General features: G+C 36.0%; 1 protein-coding gene across 1 annotated transcript in view; it reads right to left on the bottom strand.

Annotated features, from left to right (window-relative positions):
* Positions 1–21,119, bottom strand: part of CSMD1 (CUB and Sushi multiple domains 1) — a 1,278,503-nt gene that overhangs the window by 652,833 nt on the left and 604,551 nt on the right. Inside the window, exon 5 of the mRNA XM_074819927.1 lies at positions 17,683–17,890. Within this exon, the coding sequence (XP_074676028.1) occupies positions 17,683–17,890 (208 nt within the window). The remainder of the gene's footprint in view (positions 1–17,682; positions 17,891–21,119) is intronic.

Raw genomic sequence — 21,119 nt, 5'->3', positions numbered from 1 at the left:
CATATGAACACAAATACAGTTACTGGCACCTTCCAGTATGTTCAATGTAAAGGAATATGCATGCTCTTTGCAGATGAGCAATACTTATCTGTACCGATCTGGATGTCAGCATGAAACCTAAAATGCTTTGAATATGACCATGTCTGTGCAGTAAGTTACCTCAGTGAAGAAACAACTCCCTGCTATGCACAAGGCCATCAATGACTTGTTATAGGCAAGGAATTACTATGTTATTGCTGCACTTCTACAATTGAGTGTTTCCAAAGAAAAATTGCTCCTTTGGACCCAGCAAGTGTTGACAGAAATTAACGTTGCCATCTATAGTCAAGCCACGTGTAGAAGATCAGTCAGTTTTGGTTGTTCAGAGGTTGGTCTGGGGCTGAGGACATTGGCAGCTTATGCCCTGTGATTTAATGTAGAAATCTAGAAAATGTTAAAACAAAAGACCGTCAGGGAGAAGGTACACAGACATTAAATACACGGTGTAGAAAACCAAGCACAAGGTGGAACACAGAGAAGCCAAGCCACCAGCAGACCTGACGTGGCAACCAGCTGGTGCGAGAGGGGGTGGTGGTCTGTGTGTGTGTGTGACACAGAACAGAAACCACTATCCACTGACCTGTATAGATATATATTTGTGTGTGTGTGTATATGTGTGTGTATATATATATATATATACCGGATGGATAGATAGACAGAGAGACAGATAAGTAGATAGATAGATATGTACCCAACCTGCTCAGTAAACAAATTTTAGACCATGTGCCCTGAGTGGTATGGTGCAGTTCTTCAGCTGCATTCCCCAAAACTGCCCTCTGACAGCCTCCCAGTCACAAAATTAGACAAATTCCCACTAGATTTCTAATGTCTCAGTGAAAGCTCATTGAGGACAGACTGCCTTTGTTTAACACTGAGGCCAGGAAACTCCATGCCACTGTGTACTTTCCTACAACTATTTGCTACAAACTCATGTTCTGGAAATGGTTCTTGGGTTTTCTGTGTGGATTCTGCAAGGATCTGCTCTTGATCTATTTACGTTCATTTCTTAGTCCTCTCAGGCCATTTAAATGCTCTGAAGGACAGCTGGACTCACTTTATACTGGTAAATGGTAAGGTGCAGGGGATAAGACTCCCAGAAAAAAAAAGTGAAAATCCACCCCTGAAAGGGAAGAAGAGGCATTTGCTCTTGATTCTTATGAAGGTACCTTTCGAAAAGGGTGGACTACAAAATTGTATCCCAAGGTAGAGAGTTCCTTTGCTTCAGTTGACTGGTGGCCTCTGCTACCGAGTTTTCATAGGATTCATTGGGCACAGCTCCTCTGCTTTTTTCTTAGAATTCCTGATGAAGTCTGATCATGAGAGATGTTGTGGCACTCAGTGTTCTGGGTTGGCAGGAGGGAAGATCAGCCAGTTGTTAGCTTGATAAACACATAGAAAACACAAACTCCTATCGTATCTATGCTTCTTTTCTATTTTACATCAATCTATTTCCATCCAAACAAAATTCTTGAGCTATCCCTCAGGACATGTCTACACAACAAACAAACAAAACCAAACACTGCACTAAGTGACATGGGGGCCAATGGATAACCCACTTAACACAAGCTTTGTGTTATGGTTGTAAGCAAATAACTAGCAAATGTCTGCTACTGTAATGCTCTTTCCTATTTCACAATTTTAGTTTTTAACAAAGAAGAGAATACAATTTGCAGAGGATTTGTAAAAATTGAGAATAATTAAAAGATCAGATATTTTGTGAAAAACTCAAAAAATTTGATCACTTTATATTATCAAAGAGAAAGATGTGGGATAACTTGGTAACAGTTTGTAAACACCTTCTGGGAATTGGAGCCTGATAACAGCTCTTCAGTCTTGTAGACAAAGACACAGGACATTATGGCTGGTATCTGAAGCTAGCTATAGACAAGCTTGGAAATAAGATGCTTGTTTTTAACAGTAAATATAAGTAACCATTGGAACAGATTACAAAAGACTCTGAATGACTGGAGAATGCTAAATCAGGGACAGGTGTAACTTTTTTTCTGAAAAATATGTTCTTCTTCACATGGAGAATTTTTATGGTTTCTTATACACAGGTCACAGTTGATTATTAGAATGGAAATGTCTTGTTTCTAATTATGAATTTCTTATTTATTGCCTGAATTTATCAGATCATGATATCTTAAAAAAAGTATACACCAGTTCTGTATCAGAGATGCATAAAGAATACAGGTGGTTTGGTTTGTTAATAAAATCAGTCAGAATTCTAGAGTAATGAGAGGAGAAAACTTATCCACATTTGTATCAATGGATGTTACACTTCCAGGTATACCAGGTTCTAAGAAAAGACCAAAACAAAAAGTGCAAGTAAGCTGTATAAAGACTTCTAAATAATGGAAAAATGCTCCTGTTCTATTTACCTTACTCTGAACAAACAGGAAGCTGCTATTATCATTCTGAGAAGTAAAAGTTTCTGAAATAATATCCAAATTTGGAACAAACAGGAACTGCAAACTCTTTAAAACACTTTCATATCAAACAACTAATCTTTCTTTTCAGTCTTCTGAGAAATATATTAAAATCTTAAATTTTTTTTTAAAGGATAGATTTTCTTTTGCTGTAAACCCAGTGATTAGTGTCTAAAATTTGACAATGACTTGAGATTCTCCCAGTATAGAACCATTTAAAATGTGGATAAATTCCAAATAAAAAAAAAAAAAAAATTTCAACTCTCAAGTCTATGTAGATTTGCAGGGCTCTACTGCTACTTACTGTACACAGAAAAAATAACATTATTAAAAGCTTCATCTAGCCCAATGGGATTGCAGTGGATTGCTTTCAAACACAGCAGCTGAAGCAAACACGCTACCCATGTTTTCTATTATCATATCACTACCCAGGAGGCAGTATGCTAATTCTAAATATTTATTGTGAAATCTTGTACATCGGTTTCTAAGAAACCATGATTTCTCTTGATAGTTGCCCTCTGCAGAAGAGTTGATACATTCAGCTTTAGAAACTCTCCTAAATAGTGCCAAATCCTGGGATCCCACACCTTCAGTGCTAAATACAAGATTTGCTACTTAAAAGTTTCTTTCCACAGCAATGAAGATAAGAAAAGAACTGGTAGAATGAAGTCTTCTCATATAGTCAGTCTTTATATCTAGGTTCCATATCCTAAAACTAGAAATCCTGTTGTTACCCCTGGGATGTACACAATAATTTATACCTGATTAGAACACAAATTAAAGACTGACATTCAATCTCAATTGGAAGAAATGAGGAGATGGATAATTCAATAACTCTGAAATTTGCTAAAACACTTAACAGAGCCATTCCTTCTTTCAACTGTGGTAAGAGATTCTGGTTCTTTTTCTTAATCATACCTTCCTTCTAGTTTAGCTAGGTATGATCCAGTATTTTCTCTGCATGGATGTATTTATACGGTCTAAACCTTTACCTCTGAAACTGCTTTCTAATGAGACATGCATCCATTCTTTAATCATCTTTTCATTATTTTTTAATTACCTACCTAGTTTTAAAACATACTTTAAAACCTGTGAATGGTCTCCAGTGTTCTAGTTTTGCTCTAAAGCTGTTTTATGTACATCTCTTTAATATGCTTAACAAAGGTCGGTTCATTGCAATACTGAAAACCATGTTATAGGGATTTACATGAAGAGCTCAAGTATCCTCCTCTGCTACCACTTCTGAGGTTATGAGGACAAGCACTTTTCATACCAGTTGAATTCTTGGCCTTGGTTTTTAATTTGTCATTAAGGTAATTCATGATATAAACACATAATTGGACTGAAATGAAATTCACTGCATATGTTAGAATGTTAGAATCCATAAAGCCTTTATTTGGAAGTCAGGCTCTTCTATCTACTTCATACATGGGCTGCACATGATCTACAGAAGTCCTTTACTCTTACTTCCTTTTGCTTTCTATAAGACCTTCTTCAAGTATCCATCATGGCCAAACAAAAGAGCAATAGACAGGAATATTAGGACTGACATCACAGCAGTAGGTAGCACTTGTTCTAACATCGTCAAGGAGATGACAGCAAAAACACATTTTAGCATCCTTTAAATATTTGTAAGACATAGGCTGGCCATAAATGTTAAACTACAGTTTTGAACTCAGAAACAGAAAATGCTTATGATGATCTTAGAATACGTTAACATTTTTAGAAGCTTCCATAGGAAAACTTCTGTCAGTTATATTCATATTTTTTTATTTACCCAAGTGGAACACTATACTTTGCTCTATCAGAAATGACCGCTTTTTTAAGGTAGATAAAACCAGATTTATTTTTTTTTCCCCAGAGAGTGAAAATGAGTAAATAGAGATGTTTATTGTCTTAAATGGTATATCCAAGCAGTGATTTCAGTCTGTGAAACCGAGATACAGCTCTCAGTCTCCTATAGAAATTGCTAACATTACATAATTTACAGGATGAAGAGTCTTGAGCATTTCCTATGGTACAAATGCTAGAAGAATATTCCAGTTGCAAAATGGCTGGTTTTTAAATAAAAATTATTCAAATTAATTAATTCCTTTAAAAACAAAACAAAACAAATTAATTCATCTGGTTAAACAAGACTGAAACTAATTAAAAAGGGTCCATAAATAGTGAATTAAGAAAAAGCAAAAGATGTTCTCTATCTTTAAATGTTCTCCCTTAAAATACTGCTGAAACTCAAATCATCTTTTTGTTTATGTTTGCACAATGTTGGAAGATATACTGCTATACTACTACTACTATTTTTTCTTACAGAACAAGAAAGATAAATATAAACCTTCAAAACATTTCTTTTTCAGACATGGAACATACTCTTTCGCACTGATATTTTAAAGGGTTTTTTTTCCCAATAAGGACTAAAATCTGAATATTAGAAACAGCACCAAAAGAAATTTAATTTGATACAACACTCAGTCCCAAGAGAAAAAAAAAAAAAAAATCAGTCCTGACTACCTGGTATTCTGTTTGCTCAGTTCAAGCTCCCATGGGCTATAACTGCAGTTGAAAGAAGATCTAAAGGAGCTGAACCCAGATATATGAGAAATACAGACCACAATATTAGTAAGAACTTGCACAAATCTTGTCTGAAGATACTTGTTACCATGCAATAGCAACCGTATGAATAAAGCCCATATAAGACCCAGGTTCTAAAGTGTTACTCCATTTGTTTTAATCAAGAGACGTTCCTTTCTTTTTATTTAATATCCCAAATAATGCACACAACCTCTCATTTCAACATATGTCACAGCAGTTCTACTGACTAGAGTCTCTTTAAATGAGCAACAGTATCACAGAATCACAGAATCATCTAGGTTGGAAATGACCTTGAAGATCATCTAGTCCAACCATTAACCTAACATTGACAGTTCCCAACTACACCATATCCCTCAGCTGCTATGTCAACCCGACTCTTAAACACCTCCAGGGATGGGGACTCCACCACCTCCCTGGGCAGCCCATTCCAACGCCTAACAACCCGTTCTGTAAAGAAATGCTTCCTAATATCTAGTCTAAACCTTTCCTGGCGCAATTTGAGGCCATTACCTCTTGTCCTATCGCTTGTTTCTTAGTTAAAGAGACTCATCCCCAGCTCTCTGCAACCTCCTTTCAGGTAGTTGTAGAGGGCGATGAGGTCTCCCCTCAGCCTCCTCTTCTCCAGACTAAACAACCCCAGTTCCCTCAGCCGCTCCTCGTACGACATGTGCTCCAGACCTTTCACCAGCTTCATTGCCCTTCTCTGGACACGCTCGAGTAATTCAATGTCCTTTTTGTAGTGAGGGGCCCAAAACTGAACACAGTAATCAAGGTGCAGACTCACCAGTGCTGAGTACAGGGGCAAGATCACTTCCCTGTCCCTGCCGGCCACACTATTTCTGATGCAAGCCAGTAATTCAGTCTCAGAGCACAGTGAGAAATAAGAGTATTTGATGGCATAATTAAAAAGCTATGTCAACTTTTATGTACAAGTGGGTCAAACTAAAGCTGGCATTCTTTATTCTTGAGTGCTCAACTTTGTAATATTAATGATATTGTTATGTACACAGAAAGATGACAAATGACACTCCCGTAAATCTGCACATATGCTCTGCTAGAATATATTCTGCTTCTGTTTCAGTGTGTTTTCTAAACTACACTGCCATCGCTTCAGCCAGCTAAAAAAGACAACTGCAGATTATTGTGACAATGTAACTAAATACACAGTTTATAAAACTCATTTGAAGTTACTTAAATTAATTGACATGCTACTTCCTATACTTTTTTGGGGAAATTTGTTCTTGCTGTTCTAATTTTAAAATAGGGGTGCAAAACATTAAGTTCTAAGAAAAGTGTGGATTCTGTTTTGATACAGAATAATATCTGAATTTGAGCTTTTATTTCAAAAGGTTATCTATAATTTCCAAAAGCTCTGAATACAAAATAAAACCATATGCTTTGTCTCCTCCAAATGCAGGCGAGCACATATCTCTACATGGGACTTTGTACAAATTTAAAATTACAGCATTCCGTTGTATTAGTCAGATCTTCATATCATATTTTACTGTATTGCTTCTAATCAATAGATTTTCATATTTGGGTCACATTATTCTAAAGAAATAACAATGGTCCTAAAATAAGTTCTTGCTTTCTGGCCTGGAAAACTTGCATCTCTTTTCTGCCCCTTTTATCTGCTTCACTAAAAGTGGGATGCAAGTATTGGCCAACCTTATTAGCATATTGAATAGTTTTTCAGTTAATACGCTCATCAGCTACAAAGCATCCAATGTATAAAAAATAATCATTAGTACCTCTATGTTGCATTTTGTTTCAGATGGTTTACATCTGAAATTTGTACTCTTCACTGTGGTGCTACTGCAAGATTGGCTAAACTGTCTAAGCAGGAAAATCCTTGCATTTTGTTTTTATCCGCAGCAAATTGCCTTCCCCTCTGGTTGTCCTCTCCCTTGCCTACTTGGGAAACAGAAAAACAGAAACAGTATCTCATTCACCACTACACATCATACAACTTTTTGTGCTCTAACTATTGCTTTAAAACATCAGAGATACAAAACAGCACAGTATTTTTTAAGTTCAGACCTCTGCAGAAAACCTATTAAGTCCAATTGCTAGCCTACTGTGCAGACATTTAAAAAAGAGTAGCCATCAATAAACATGTTATTTAAATTCAATTTAACATTCTTTTAGAGTCAAAGAAATAATCGATGCGTTCTGTGTGCTAACTAAACAGAGATACCAGGGGCCAAGTTATTTATTAACTGTAAGAACAGCTCACTGACAGGTTTACTCTGACCTGATGTAGGTTACAGCACTGGATTCAGCAGAAGAACCATGCAACAAACTGATGGGTAGCTGGCCAAAAAGCTTGCAGTGGAGATTCAGGAAGAGTTTTCTGGAGGAGTATGTCCACTTCTGTATATTTTGTTGGAAAAAAATCCCACCCTACTAACAAATGTTTTAGTTTTTCTCTTATTTAGTTATTTAGTTGTTTTCAGTGCATCCAGGAAAAAATAAAACAGACTTATATTTACACTTGATTCTTAAATCCTAAAATTCTATCCTTCTTTTAAAAAATAATGATTAATTGCTGAGATCATTTTATTTGCTGTTTAACTTGCTGGAAATTAAGAACACATTCAACTATGCTAATTCCTATGAGTTTTTCATATACTCAGGTATTTGAAAACATGTTTTAAAAAGTCAAGGTGTATTAAAAAATTCATACTATATATTTAAGAAAATGCAATAACTAGTATTACAGTTCTAATATATTTTAAATTTAACATAGAAAAACACATTATATTAGAAAAGACCAGTTTGGTAAATTACCATTCTTCGTCCTTCCCATCATAATGGGAAAAGAGGCCGCTACGCATGCCAGTGTAGCTTTGATACACCATGATTGGTTTTCTTTCTGATATTATTCCTAAACTAGCAACAAAACTAGAACTTGGTTTAAGCTCCAGGGAATAATCATCTTCCTGTTTTCCAGACTGATCTAATATTCCCAGTACTGATGTCTGTAAATTGGGATTTGCCCAGATGAACTGAATCATATTACTTTTTCAATTTTGCTGTCTCTTCATATTTATATGCACACATACATTCTCAGCAAGATTTTCTTCATTAATCTTTTTCTTTCACAGGTAAAGGTAACACAGACCTCCACAGACATATACATTAGTCAACTCCAGTCTGAATTCCAGATTTTTATTTTTATTTTTTTGGTCGAAAAATCAGGGAGTAGATGCATTTTTTCAGAACTACTGTGATTACTGCATGCAAATCTAGAACCACTGGTAGGGCTATGTGGCAAAAGGGAGGAGGGAAAGTTTTAATCTAATGTTCCAGAAGTCAAAATATCTGTAGATTTTGCCTTACTAGGAAGCTACAGTTGAGGCTGACAGCAATGGATGGGTACTAAGTAAAAGTAAGAATCTTAGTGATTCATAAATATTTCTAAGAAAAGCTCCTAACATTATCTGAATATACTGGTATGAGCTGTTTCATCATTAGAATATATCTTCCTGAATCTAACGTCAAGGATTTTGTGAGAAAATGAAGCTAACTGTATAGATGTTCTAGAAGAATGCAACAGACCTAGCAGAAAGAAATTTTAGGAGCACACTGAATCCCCAGGCTTAGACAGTTTGTTTAGAAAGACAGTAATGCTAGTGGTATTCTAAGCAATCCAAGCTCTCGTAAAGTATTTAAACCTTGTTCACATACTTAATTTTAAAAATCTAGTGCTTTTCATGTTATTTTAAATGTGGTGGAAAATTATACTGTAGGTCACAGTGCTTCCTTAAGTGAGTTCTCTCACTCTTATGTTCCCGTCAGTTTGTGATGTGGTATGAATTAAGCCTTTATACCTCTTCAGCACAGTAGGCTGTAAATTAGTAGGTGCAAAGAAAGCAATAGTGTTCTGTGAATTAAGCATCAATTTACTGCTCTGTACTTCTCACTTCATACACCGTTCACATGCTGGTGTTAACAGCTAAGCAGTCTCTGTGTCTTTACAGCTAACACAGGCAAGAGGTTATATTAGTTTAGTCACTACTACTTGCATGAAGTACTTTTACCATCCTATTTATTTTAGGGTAAAAATCCTTGCAAAAGCTTCCACATACTTTTATGCATACAGTTACTAATAGATATATATATATATTATTTAGCATGAAGATACTACAAAAGATAAGTAAAGTATTTCAGATATGCTTTCTTTAAATACATGCCTAAGACCTTTTGCAAGATTTCTATATGAGATATTACCATAAACTAAACATATTTATTAACCAAGCCTTAAACAGATAAGCCTTTGAATCAGGATTCTACCAACTTTTTTTAAAAAAAAAATCAGATTATTTCCATCACCTCCATCTCTGAACACAAGTTTAACATATAATCTAAAGGAAAGCTGTGGTCCAAAAGGAAGAACAGGAAAGTGTTTTGTTACATTTCTACCTGAAGTTTTCAGAAGAATTACACACATATTTCAGCACTTGCCAACATTATATGAGCATTATCTGGGTAAAGACCACAGGATACTGACACAGCTACCATGTATTTACCAGGAAATAAGAGGGCAGGCTAGGCTTCGCTGCTGTCCTACACAGCAAAGGAAAATGTACCACAACAGTCCTGTTTTGGCAGAAGAGGAAAGAAGAAGGGATACGCCTGATGGATCAAAGTGACAACATTTGTGACAGTGGTATTCCTGTGTGTTTAGGATGTTTTTGTTTGCTCTGTGCTAGTGTGTCTCAAGTACACTTTCCAGGCTCCTTTGGGGTATCAGCCTGCAAAGGCTCTTCTGACCTAGAGCACCAAATTCCCCCATTGCTACTCTGAAGATCAAATTTCCCAGCCCCTCCAACCCAGTCTGAAGTTGTTTCCAAAACCTTAGCAACTCTTTAAAATCCAAACATGTGCAAACAAAATTCTTCTCATGTTAGACGCATTCTTGTCTTCCAGCTCCACAACTCAAAGCCCTTATTCCCTTCATCATCCCCTTTCTTCCAGTGCAACACCAGCAACTCAGAGATCACATACAATCGAGATGTTACATTTCAGCTTATTTTCGAAACCACTATTTGTACTCCTCTGTCCTTTTCTTCCCTATGGTCATTTTAGCCATTAGCATCCGAAGATGCTACATTGCAGTTAGCAGAGCTCATCTCCTTATATATATAAATAATATATACTATATTATTTAATATGCACTTAAATAATAAACAAAAAAAAATTCACACACATTCTTATGTATCGAAACAATTAAAAAAAAATAAAGAAAAAAATTGTCTTTAGGATGCTGAAAAGAAAGGGAAGACAATGTCCAGGATGTGGGAAAGAAATGTAATCCTGTCTTGAAATAACAATTTCTTTGCAGCTTTGCTTTCTTGTCGGTAGTAGTCAGGTTGATCTTCCTCCTATAGAAATGTTAGGGAGGGGGGACTGTTCACTACCTGTCTCATCTACATTGGTTTTTTCTTTCTGTGGACTCTGAAGGTACTGAGCAGTGTTCGTTGTATTTTCCCAAGTCTGCTAACAATTTACTTACAACTGTGGATAATTCATATTTTCAAGCAGGCATCTGAATGCCTGCAGAAAATCCATTTTGGAACATCATGATTTTGATAAATATAGAAAAGTACAAGATACATCACTGATGAGATCAGCTTATTAATCCCTATTATGGGAAAACTGTAGGAGTGAAGAAGCTGTTTATCTGCATATGTTTGGGTATAGCAACTGCTATGCCAAAGAACTGGATATAGATACTGAATTAAAACATGCTATTTCCCACTCAGGGAATTTTAAAAGACTCTGGAAAGCAACACTTTAAGAACTAGAGTATACCAGTTGCCTGTATGACATGATTAGTATACATAGCTGGCATCCTATGCAAAACACTGTGCCTATTTTCTTTCTAAATTCCCTAATCTTTGAGTGGGATAATCCTTTCTGAGACTATGTTTAACAACTCTGAGACCAGTGAGACATTCACTCCAAGATTACAGAACTCCACAGGCACTCAAGTTCAGCATGCTGTCTGCAAACTTTTATACACCATTTTGACTATGACTATACCACATGGCTGACTTCTTTTTTTAAAAGGGGGGTGCGGGGTGGGGGTGGTGGTGTTATGTTTTTCAACTCTTAACCTACTAGAAACCAAGGGAAAAAGGACAAGATCAACTATAATATGTCAATACTTGTTTGGGATGTTCTACCAGATTTTAAGATTAAACCATTGAACATGGCAGCAAATGCTGACAGATGATGCAGAAACAGGACATGTTTGGGGGAGGGGAAGTGAAGGGAGCAGTAGGAGCATGGGTGTTGCCAACAGAAAATGGCTAGGAGGAACAACCTTCAGCACCAGAGGCAGCAACTGACGGGACTCAGAAGCCAGGGAGAAGTTGTATTCCACTGAGTCTTTTAAAGAGAAGTGGCATTTACCATATCACTTATTTTAGGGATTCTTCTATTATTTATTCAGTTTGCAATATGTGAATGCCTACTGATAATGTGTGCTGTAGCAAGAGTCTGAAAAATGGGGTGTGGAAGAAATCAGTTAACAAAAGCATATTTCATGAACAGAACTTTAATTCTAATCAGGTAAGTAAACATACGATTAATTAAAATATCTAGTATTCTGTCATGATCACTGTATTTTTCAGTCTTACAAAGCTCTTCATACAGACACACATTCTACCTTTCTCACTCACCTTAAAAGTATCTGTCCTCCCAATGTCTTTTGGGGCTTGGAACTGTATAATGTTCTATGGTAAGTCAATTTTAAAAGTTTTTGTGTTGCTATCTATATTTGATAGATTGGGTTAAAGTGCTAAACAGCATTAATGCTGATTTTCAAATGTAATAGACTATTGGGTTAAAGTGCTAAATAGCATTAATGCTGATTTTCAAATGTAATAGACTATGGGATTTTTAGACAGTAACTGGAAACTGCAACATGAAAGTTAATAGAAAGAATCTGATAGTAACTATGAAAAAAATGAAACATGGTTCATGGCAGGTCAGACGAACAGGTTAACAAGGTCGGAAGTTTATACTTATTGGACTCAGTTTTCTATCCAAAACAATTGAAAGGGAAATCCAGTTAAAAGCTAGAGAAAGATAAGAGCTTTTGAAAATGAGTAGACAGAAAGAGAACCCTTCACCAGCATCTCCAATACAAACATACAGCTTTGCAGAGTTCCAAGAGATGTCTGTCAGAAGGTCTCTAAAGAGGCTAAAAAATAATTACAAATAAATTAATAAAAATCTAATAGCATTCTCAAATGAAATAGCTGGAATCTAACTGTCGTCCTCTCGTTGCGTGGCCATGGCACATCCTTTCTCATCTGATGGAGAAGGAAAAGAAAATAGAACCTTATATTGCCAAGGGTATGTCATGAGTCCTTTACTGGTATGTAACAACTTTATATAAGGTGCATCCACAAGCAATACATATTTTCATAGTAAACCAATAGATGGTGCTCTTTAGCTGTATAATTATGTAATTCTGAGCTAAATATTCAGCTCATATGTGTGGATCTACTGCCATAGGTGTCTATCAAAAAGGTGATTTAGACCACTCCATAATCCATGGAATACTCCATGTATTAATTTGCTATAGATCTCTCACAATGAGGGTGGTGAGATTAAGACAGATCTCTATAAACAGGACAGGAAACATGCAGATCAAAACACTACTGTTTTGAATTATACCCAAGTGCTTGGACTGGTATACGTACCTAAGAAACACAAATTAGTGTTATAACCCAGCTGTTATAAGAGTTAGTCATTAACACAGAAAAAAAGAAGTGAGTTTTAGATGACTTCAGGTACTTGTGTCAAATTGTATACCGAGATTATAGTAATTCATTATTGCTGCTTCCAAATCACTCTCACATCCACATACATTTTTATGGCCTTTTTCTAGGATATTAAAGGTATTTTTAGATAGTATTAGGAAATCAGTTTGGACTAAAAGGTAAGAAGTGTAGTTCATCCTCTTCTATTAATAAATAGTAACAAAAATTTGAAGGACAATCATTTTAGATTTAAATTGAAGCACGGCCAAATTTTAGATCAAATTATGTTCAATATTAAGATTCCAAGTTAAAAAATAATAATTGCAGAATTATTCTTAGCATCATAATCATCTTTCATGCATACTGTAATCCTCTAAGAGAATTTTTTGTAAAATAAGTTTTCAAACTTGCAAAAATTATGGCAAAGTCATGTTGACAAGAAAAAGCCTGAGTCAGGTCTATCTACACCCATGTGAATTGCCCAGCTTTACTTAACCTGCAAATAATAAAATACTCAGTCCAAATTTAAAAAAAAAAAAAAAAAAGGAAAAATCACAAAAAACAAAAACCACCTCAGTCTCAAGGAGGAGTCTTGGGAAAGACTCATTGATAGATTTTCAAGAGGATGCTCTCCCTAAGTGATCTATTCCTGATTTTACTTCAAAACCATCTTAATTCAGCCTGGGCTTTTAAGATACTTCTTAACATTATCTCTAGATCCAACCTTGATTTAATTTTAAGTACCGTATAACCTAAGATGAAGTCTAAAGGGACATTTTTGCAAGTATTTAAAAAGTTACATTTAAAGCCCAGAAGTTATGCAAAAATCTCTTGGTTTAGTTCTAACAATTAACAATAGAGGAGCTCAAAAGTTCCAGCCATTTCATGGACTTGGAGATGGACTCCAGATACAGCAAAGAGGTAGTCTTTCTGTTATGCTCCCAGAAATACTGTTCTTGGCATTGCGAGCAAGAGCCTACCAACGCAATATAAACATGTTTTACATCTAAAACTCCTTTATGTAGTAGCAAATTAAGCAAGTGATTCAAATTCAAAAAGGTTTCTTTCATCTACAGTCTAACTAATACCTTTACTTTCTCCACAGATTAAAAAGCCTGTTCTACCTGCTTCACATTCATTTTGCAAACACTGATGTTCATCTTTTTAAGTCTGTTGACACTTATATTGATTCAAAGTAGGATTAAAAATGTGGTCATCTATATGTGCACATACATTCAAGATCCAGAGCTATGCAACTGCTCTTTAATTAGGAAAAACCCCCCCCCCAAATAACTTGAATAGCTTTGGACACTCTAATTGTACCATGGACATAAAATACATAGTGGCGCAATGTCACCTGAATCTTTTATAAACTAGTTCCATTAGGATGGACCGTATGAATGATTTTCAAATAATCATTTAGGAATAAGAAAAGGTAAAAAAATATCTTCTTCCTTTTCAATGCATTGAAAAACAAACCAACATTCAGCTATATAACATGGAAATTAATTGAACCTCTTGAAGGTTTAGAAACATGTGAGGCATATAAGTAATACTGTAATACTGTAATAATAAATATAAGGTACACAATACAATCAATATAAGTAATATAACAGTATCTCCTATAAATTCATATTTTATAGGAATATAAAATTATTTTTCCTCAGCATTTAGATTCTACTTGTTCTAGTATTTCCATTGCTTTACTTAAAAAAAGTCCATCCAGTTTTTACTGTAATCATGCTGGGACTGCTTCTAATCTTTCTGATATGTCTGGAGAAGGTAATCCAGACCTACTGCACCATACACTAAAATCACTAAAGAATCATCAGTCTGAAATAATTTTCTTTATTCTCACTCTCTTTCTAGCTTTTGCAGTGTTCATGTATGTGTCTTTCTATGCTCTTCACTAGGATAATATTTTGCTTATTTTACAGCAAATATTCCTTTAAGTGAAAAAACAATCATAATTATCAGACTGTGCTAATGGAATATATTTCTCCTAACACAGAATTACCATATATAGCTGTTGACATGACGCCAGATACAATAAAAGAGAGCAATTAAAAAAAGAAGTCACATTTTAAGATGATACACCTCTAGACCATTAGTTTTAAGTATGGAACAACTTCACATTTAAACACACAGCTGATTTTAGCAGATTACAGCATGCACTACATTTAGCATGGCTCTAATGTCACTATGGTAACCGTTCTGGCTTAAATATAGCTTCATTCCAAATTATCCTTCAAACACTTCTTATAAAACTTCCCACACCTTCTTGAAATTTTTATCAGTGATCCTGTGCTGATCCTATACTGGTATCAGTGATACCAGTATTGTTTAATATCTTCATCAGTGACATGGACAGTGGGATCAAGTGCACCCTTAGCAAATTTGCAGATGACACCAAGCTGTGTGGTGCAGTTGACACATGAGGGATGGGATGGCATCCAGAGGGACCTGGATAAGGTTGAGAAGTGGGCCCATGTGAACCTTATGAGGTTCAACAAGGTCAACTGCAAGGTCCTGCACATGGGTCAGGGCAATCGCCGATATCAATACAGGCTGGGGGATGAAGGGATTGAGAGCAGCCCTGCAGAGAAGGAGTTGGGGATACTGGTGGATGAAAAGCTGGATATGGGTCTACAATGTGCACTTGCAGCCCAGAAGCCAACTGTATCCTGGGCTGTGTCAGGAGAAGCATGACCAGCAGGTCAAGGGAGGTGATTCTCCCCCTCTACTCTGCTCTGGTGAGACCTCACCTGGAGTACTGTGTCCAGCTCTGGAGCCCTCAGCAGAGGAAAGACATGGACCTGCTGGAGTGAGTCCAGAGGAGGGCCACAGAAATGATGAGAGGGATGGAACACCTCTCCTGTGAGGAAAGGGTGATAGAGTTGCGATTGTTCAGCCTGGAGAAGAGAAGGCTGAGGGGAGACCTTATTGCAGCCTTTCAGTACTTAAACGTGGCTTATAAGAAAGATGGAGACAAATCTTTTAGTAGGGCCTGTTACGATAGGACAATGGGTAAAGGCTTTAAACTAAAAGAGGTAGAGTTAGACAAGATGTAAGGAAGAAATTTTTTATGATGAGGGTAGTGAAACACTGGAACAGGTTGTCCAGAAAGGTAGTAGATGCCTCATCCCTGAGAACATTCAAGGTCAGCTTGGACAGGGCTCTGAGCAATATGATCTAGTTGAACATGTCCTTGCTCATTGCAGGGCGGGGTTGGACTACCTGACCTTTAAAGGTTCCTTCCAACACAAACTGTTCTATGATCCTAGGAACGTAAAATAAATCCTTAGCTTTTAGTGATCAGAGTTTAGCATTATTAAAAAAAAAAAAAAATCTCTAACCCCAAAAAACAAGTATCAGGGAAAACAACAAAAAAAAATGTTTAAGCTGAATTCTAAGACAAATAAGATTGTTATGATATCTCTGATTTCCAACAGAATGCAGGTCAATACACCATATGAGATCAATGCATAATCTTTCCATTGCTTACCACTCATACTCTTATACATCACTTATTATCAGAAATCTCCTGGGGATCAGATATGTATATGTGACTGTCTTTAAATGTAAAGTCATTCCTATATTTCCACGTTCAAGTTCAGCTACATTAATCTCTTGCAACAAAGTTGCAAATATGTTGTTACATGTCTTCTAGAGCCTCACACAAAATTAAACAGACAGATTTGTATGTTCTGCAAGACTCCATTAGCTCTTCTTCAAGATTTCAGCTTCTGGTCCTTAGTATATCTGTGCATCAGAGAGAGGCAAATGGGGTACTCACATATTGTACTTCAGACACTCAGACATCAGAACTTAATTTGATACAAAGCTGCTTCACTGACTGACATTACACAACTTCTTGCATGTGGAAATGTTATAGAGCAATCTTGTGATATAGATCCAAAGTATCTTCAAAACAAAGCTTTTACTATTTACTAAAGATGGTTGCCACACATATTTATTTGACAGTTTTTCAACAGATCAGATGTTACCTAGAATTTCACAGTTTTTAATATATTGCACTGTCTATCCTGTTATGACATTAAAATAATAGTGAGATTGCTTCAGATCTCCAGAACGGCATTCTGAAGATAATAACCATCAGTCATCTGTGAGCAGATCTATAATTTTTTCTAGGCTACATTTTATAGCAAATGTCAAGCACAAGGCGTTCTCAGAGATGAAAAAATTAAAAACCTGCATATGTAGCATGCAGAGAAATCATAATACAAACTGTTCTGCAGTTTAATCTGTTCCCACAGATAGGACTATCAGCTTTTACTTAGTACAGAGAATGTAGATTTAGTATTATAATTACTAAGCCCTAATATTGCTAAGCAGTTTTAACATCAGCCAACATAAGATAGTAATACTTGCATACATGAATATATGTAGTAAGACTGAATTATAGCCTGTTTAGAATAAGATGGCATCTATTTGCTCTCTATATATTCCTCTTTTACTGTAAGGCTGAATTTTTCTCACTACTTTCATTGTTAGAGTACAATATCATGGTAAGACATTCAAGTCACAACATCAGAAAATGTTCTCATACCAAGTTCAAATATGTAACATCAATAAAAGCTCACTGGTAAGATACCCAAAGATGGAGGAAAACAAGGGGAAGGATCAAGATTCGTAAAGAAGCAGAAGCAAACTACTGGGGTTTTTTTCAGTTCTGGAGCGTAAAAGGGATCAAAGGAAAATGCATAACAAAACAGTCATTACTAACAGGCAGAAAATATCTTAAATATCCTTTAATATCTTTTCAAAATACTCACCAAAAAAGCAAAACAGAATCTGAGACCTACACAAGATCTCTGACTTACCATATTGATGGTGCTTCTGTTCCACTGATCTCTAAGAAGTCATATCCTTCCTCTAACTGGAAGTCAGTAAAGACCAAAGCAATGGTATCTCCTGGTTCAGCCAATATGGTCCAGGTGCAATCGGCATTATTTTCATACTCAGAAGGGAAGTGAGGACTTGAAATAATTCCACTTGTCCCACGTAGTGTCCCTCCACAAGCTCCTTCAGCTGATGAACAGAATATCAATTACTAGTAGAGCTGCACTTTAAGCAAGTGAAGCATCATCCTTGCTTCTGCCATAGCAAACCCAGTTCTTCCCTTCTGCATGTAGAATACCCAAAAATATATGCACACAGAGAAACAAAACACTATCCAGGTGAACAGAATAGAACACTTTCTAGCCTTTAAACTGCAGAGATTTTTGGTTGGGATTTTTTGACTTCTTTTCCTTGTTGGTAGCACTTCAGTGCCAGGCCAAATGAGGATAAGGTTACCAGAGACACTTAGTATAAGATGATTTGGAGAATCTGTACTTTGGCTCTGTGAAAGAGTCCACAGAAGAAGCCTCAGAAAGAACTGGGCAGAGAATCACAGAAATACAGTTAGTCTCTCTGTGATACAAATTCTAAAATATTGAACATTTATTTTCTAAAGATCCCTCTTATTTCTTATAACTATAAAAAAACTGCAGAAAAAATATTCTTATAGATTTAAATGCTGTGCTAAACTAGGAAGCATTAATAAAATCATTCTAGCCATTCTCAAGCTTTTTGTTCTGAATCAGGATGTTTACAGATGGCAAAAAAATTCAGAATGTTTTGTTGCCAAATGGACCTTCCAAGGTTCACATATCATCAGATAATAACATGTATTTCTAATGGTTATTAACCAAATTTCAAAAAATACACAGCATAGGAATTTCCTGCTAAGCCTGGAATGTTAATATGTTGCCAAAGGATTTAGCAGACTTCTTGTACTCTTCCTTGCCCCATAAGGTTTCACTGCTGATTTGTATTAGTATTGGATATTAAAACATATAATTAAAAAAACCCAACAAAGCATGTCATCCATACTACTCATTAGCATAAAAAATTAAAAATTCATCAAGTGGCTTTTGGTGTGTTATAATGTGGCTATGAAAGCTACAGCAATAGTAATTAAAACTATTTCTGCATAGGTGAATGATTAGAAGTATTTATTTTTTATCTGTTTTATCATCTTACTGCTATTATTATTAGGTATTATTTATGTACTATAAGGGCATGTGGAGATTTAAAGACAAATAGCTTGGCAAAACTTACAGGCTAATTAGGATAATAACTGAATGGTTAATTAAGACAACAGAGAGGGGTATGAGCAGAACTGCTCTTCTCAATCACAGTTGAAAGCCTGTTAGTGAAAGTAAGTTTTAGAGGAAGATTTGAAGGAGAAAGGATTCATCTGAATCAAAGGAAGAGGAATACTGTGGTTGGACATTAAAAAAAGGAGACTATTAAAAGAGGATAAATAGCTAATAAGGGAGTGAAATAAAAGGAAGGATTGGGAGAAAGGCAGAAACAGAATAATTTCTTTAAGTATGGACCATTAATTTGAATAAAAAGAGGAGAGAAAGCTGCTGAAGAGATTTATATGCAAAGCAAATTTTGACATAAAGGAATGTAACATAACCTTGGCTACCAAAGCCTTATTGAGTTTCATGATTTCTTGGCACACAGATTTCTCAGAGGATGACAGGTCTTTTTGATAAATTTCGTATCTTACTTTCTGGACCCTGATATTTATGTGTTCTTTTTTAAATGAAGAAGATCTATGGGTGGAATAGATCTACACTCCTAAAAGATTTCTTTTTGTTGGTGAAATCAGGCCATTTCTGTGATTCCTCTCTCAATTCCTGGATTTTTATACAGTGCACATTGAAAGGGCCATTGTGCCTTTGAGGAATGAAAGGGGAAAGGAAGTGAAAATTAAAGAACTCATGGATAAAGCCGAGGATCAGAGTCAAAATTCCTTGTGCATAATATATGCAAAGATTACAATAATTTAAAAACTACTGTAAATCTATAATAAATCAGAAAGGAGACTCGAGGTTTGTTATCCAATAAGATCTAAAATTACCCTTTTTTCCTTTTCTTAAAAAAAACCTGTGTACCTTTTAAGAACTTCACTTCAGATCATCATGTAACACAGCAAAGAAAAACAAATTAACTTCATACATCCTGTGCCAGTACTTCAGCACAGAAACTAACACTGAGTTATTGATTTCCACTGCGGTCATCAACAGTATGAGAGTTTGAATGAACCATCAAAAACCAAAACCTGATGATTTCCACCGTCTCTTTTTTTTTCAGACTTTCTACGTGTTCATATTTTGTCATAACAATATGGGTTGTTCTTTTTTTTTAAAAAACAAAAGAATCAAAATGTAAAAGCATGAATTCCAGATAATAATGCATACAGGTTCTACTTGTGTTCCTGAAAGCCAGCAAGCAGGTTTTTCCCATCTAGGGTAACCAGCAAGATGTGCAAAATTCTAAATCAGCCATAACTCTTTGGTACTAGCTGCTTGCTATTAAATTTTGTTATGACAACATTCTCAATGACACCATCTCCCACTGTTTATACTGACATTAAGTAACATGCTAGTGGTAATTACAATTCTACTCAGTGTTTCTGCTGCAGAGCCCTTGAATAAGCTCTGAGCTCTTAAAGCTCTGAATTTTACAGATGACAAGGAAGGCTTATGTAGTTGATTATTTCTGGCAATCACATGCAGAAATCTAAATTTATACACTGTGCATTACCAATGAAAGCCAAAGAAACTCAGGCTACTATAGATATCTGCCCAGAGGGATGCACAGCTTTTTAATATATTCATAAAGCCATTTCAAAGAGGTTTGCAAGAAACCAAGTTAGCTCAGAAACAGAAAGGGAACATTAGTCAGGTAAGACCACAGAAACTAACTCTGACCAGAGAGTATTTTCTCTCTGACAGATGTGGATGTGTTAGGGAAAGACTGCTGCAAAAGCAGCTGCACAGAATGATCTTTCCTCTGACATACTTCCCATGTTCCAGGAGCCTGTGGTCTGGGGACTTCTTTCATCATAGGTGGCAGCCAGGCTAAGATAACCAAACTGTTGAATGCTAAAATGTAATAAATTGCCTAAGAGTGAGCACAGGAAGGCAGGATGTGACCACACCGCTCAGAAGGTAGGAGACATAAACTGTTCAAGCACATGCTGTGTTTCACCAGCTGGCCCCAGAGCTAGCTGACCTCCTTGGACTGATCGGCTTTCTTGGCCCTGGCCTTCTGTATGTTATGCTTTTGTTAGAGCTAGAACAGTGCTTGGGAATCTCAATGCATCACTGTGCTTAGAGTAATTTGCTAGCAGATAGTGCCTCAGGCTTCATAAATTCAAACTCTAAGTGATTAACAAATTGCATTTTTAAATGTGCAA

This window comes from Strix aluco, chromosome 3, assembly GCF_031877795.1.
Source record: "Strix aluco isolate bStrAlu1 chromosome 3, bStrAlu1.hap1, whole genome shotgun sequence".
Taxonomy (NCBI): domain Eukaryota; kingdom Metazoa; phylum Chordata; class Aves; order Strigiformes; family Strigidae; genus Strix; species Strix aluco.
The sequence above is the reverse complement of the archived record's forward strand: the minus strand, read 5'-3'. Positions and strand labels throughout refer to the sequence as shown.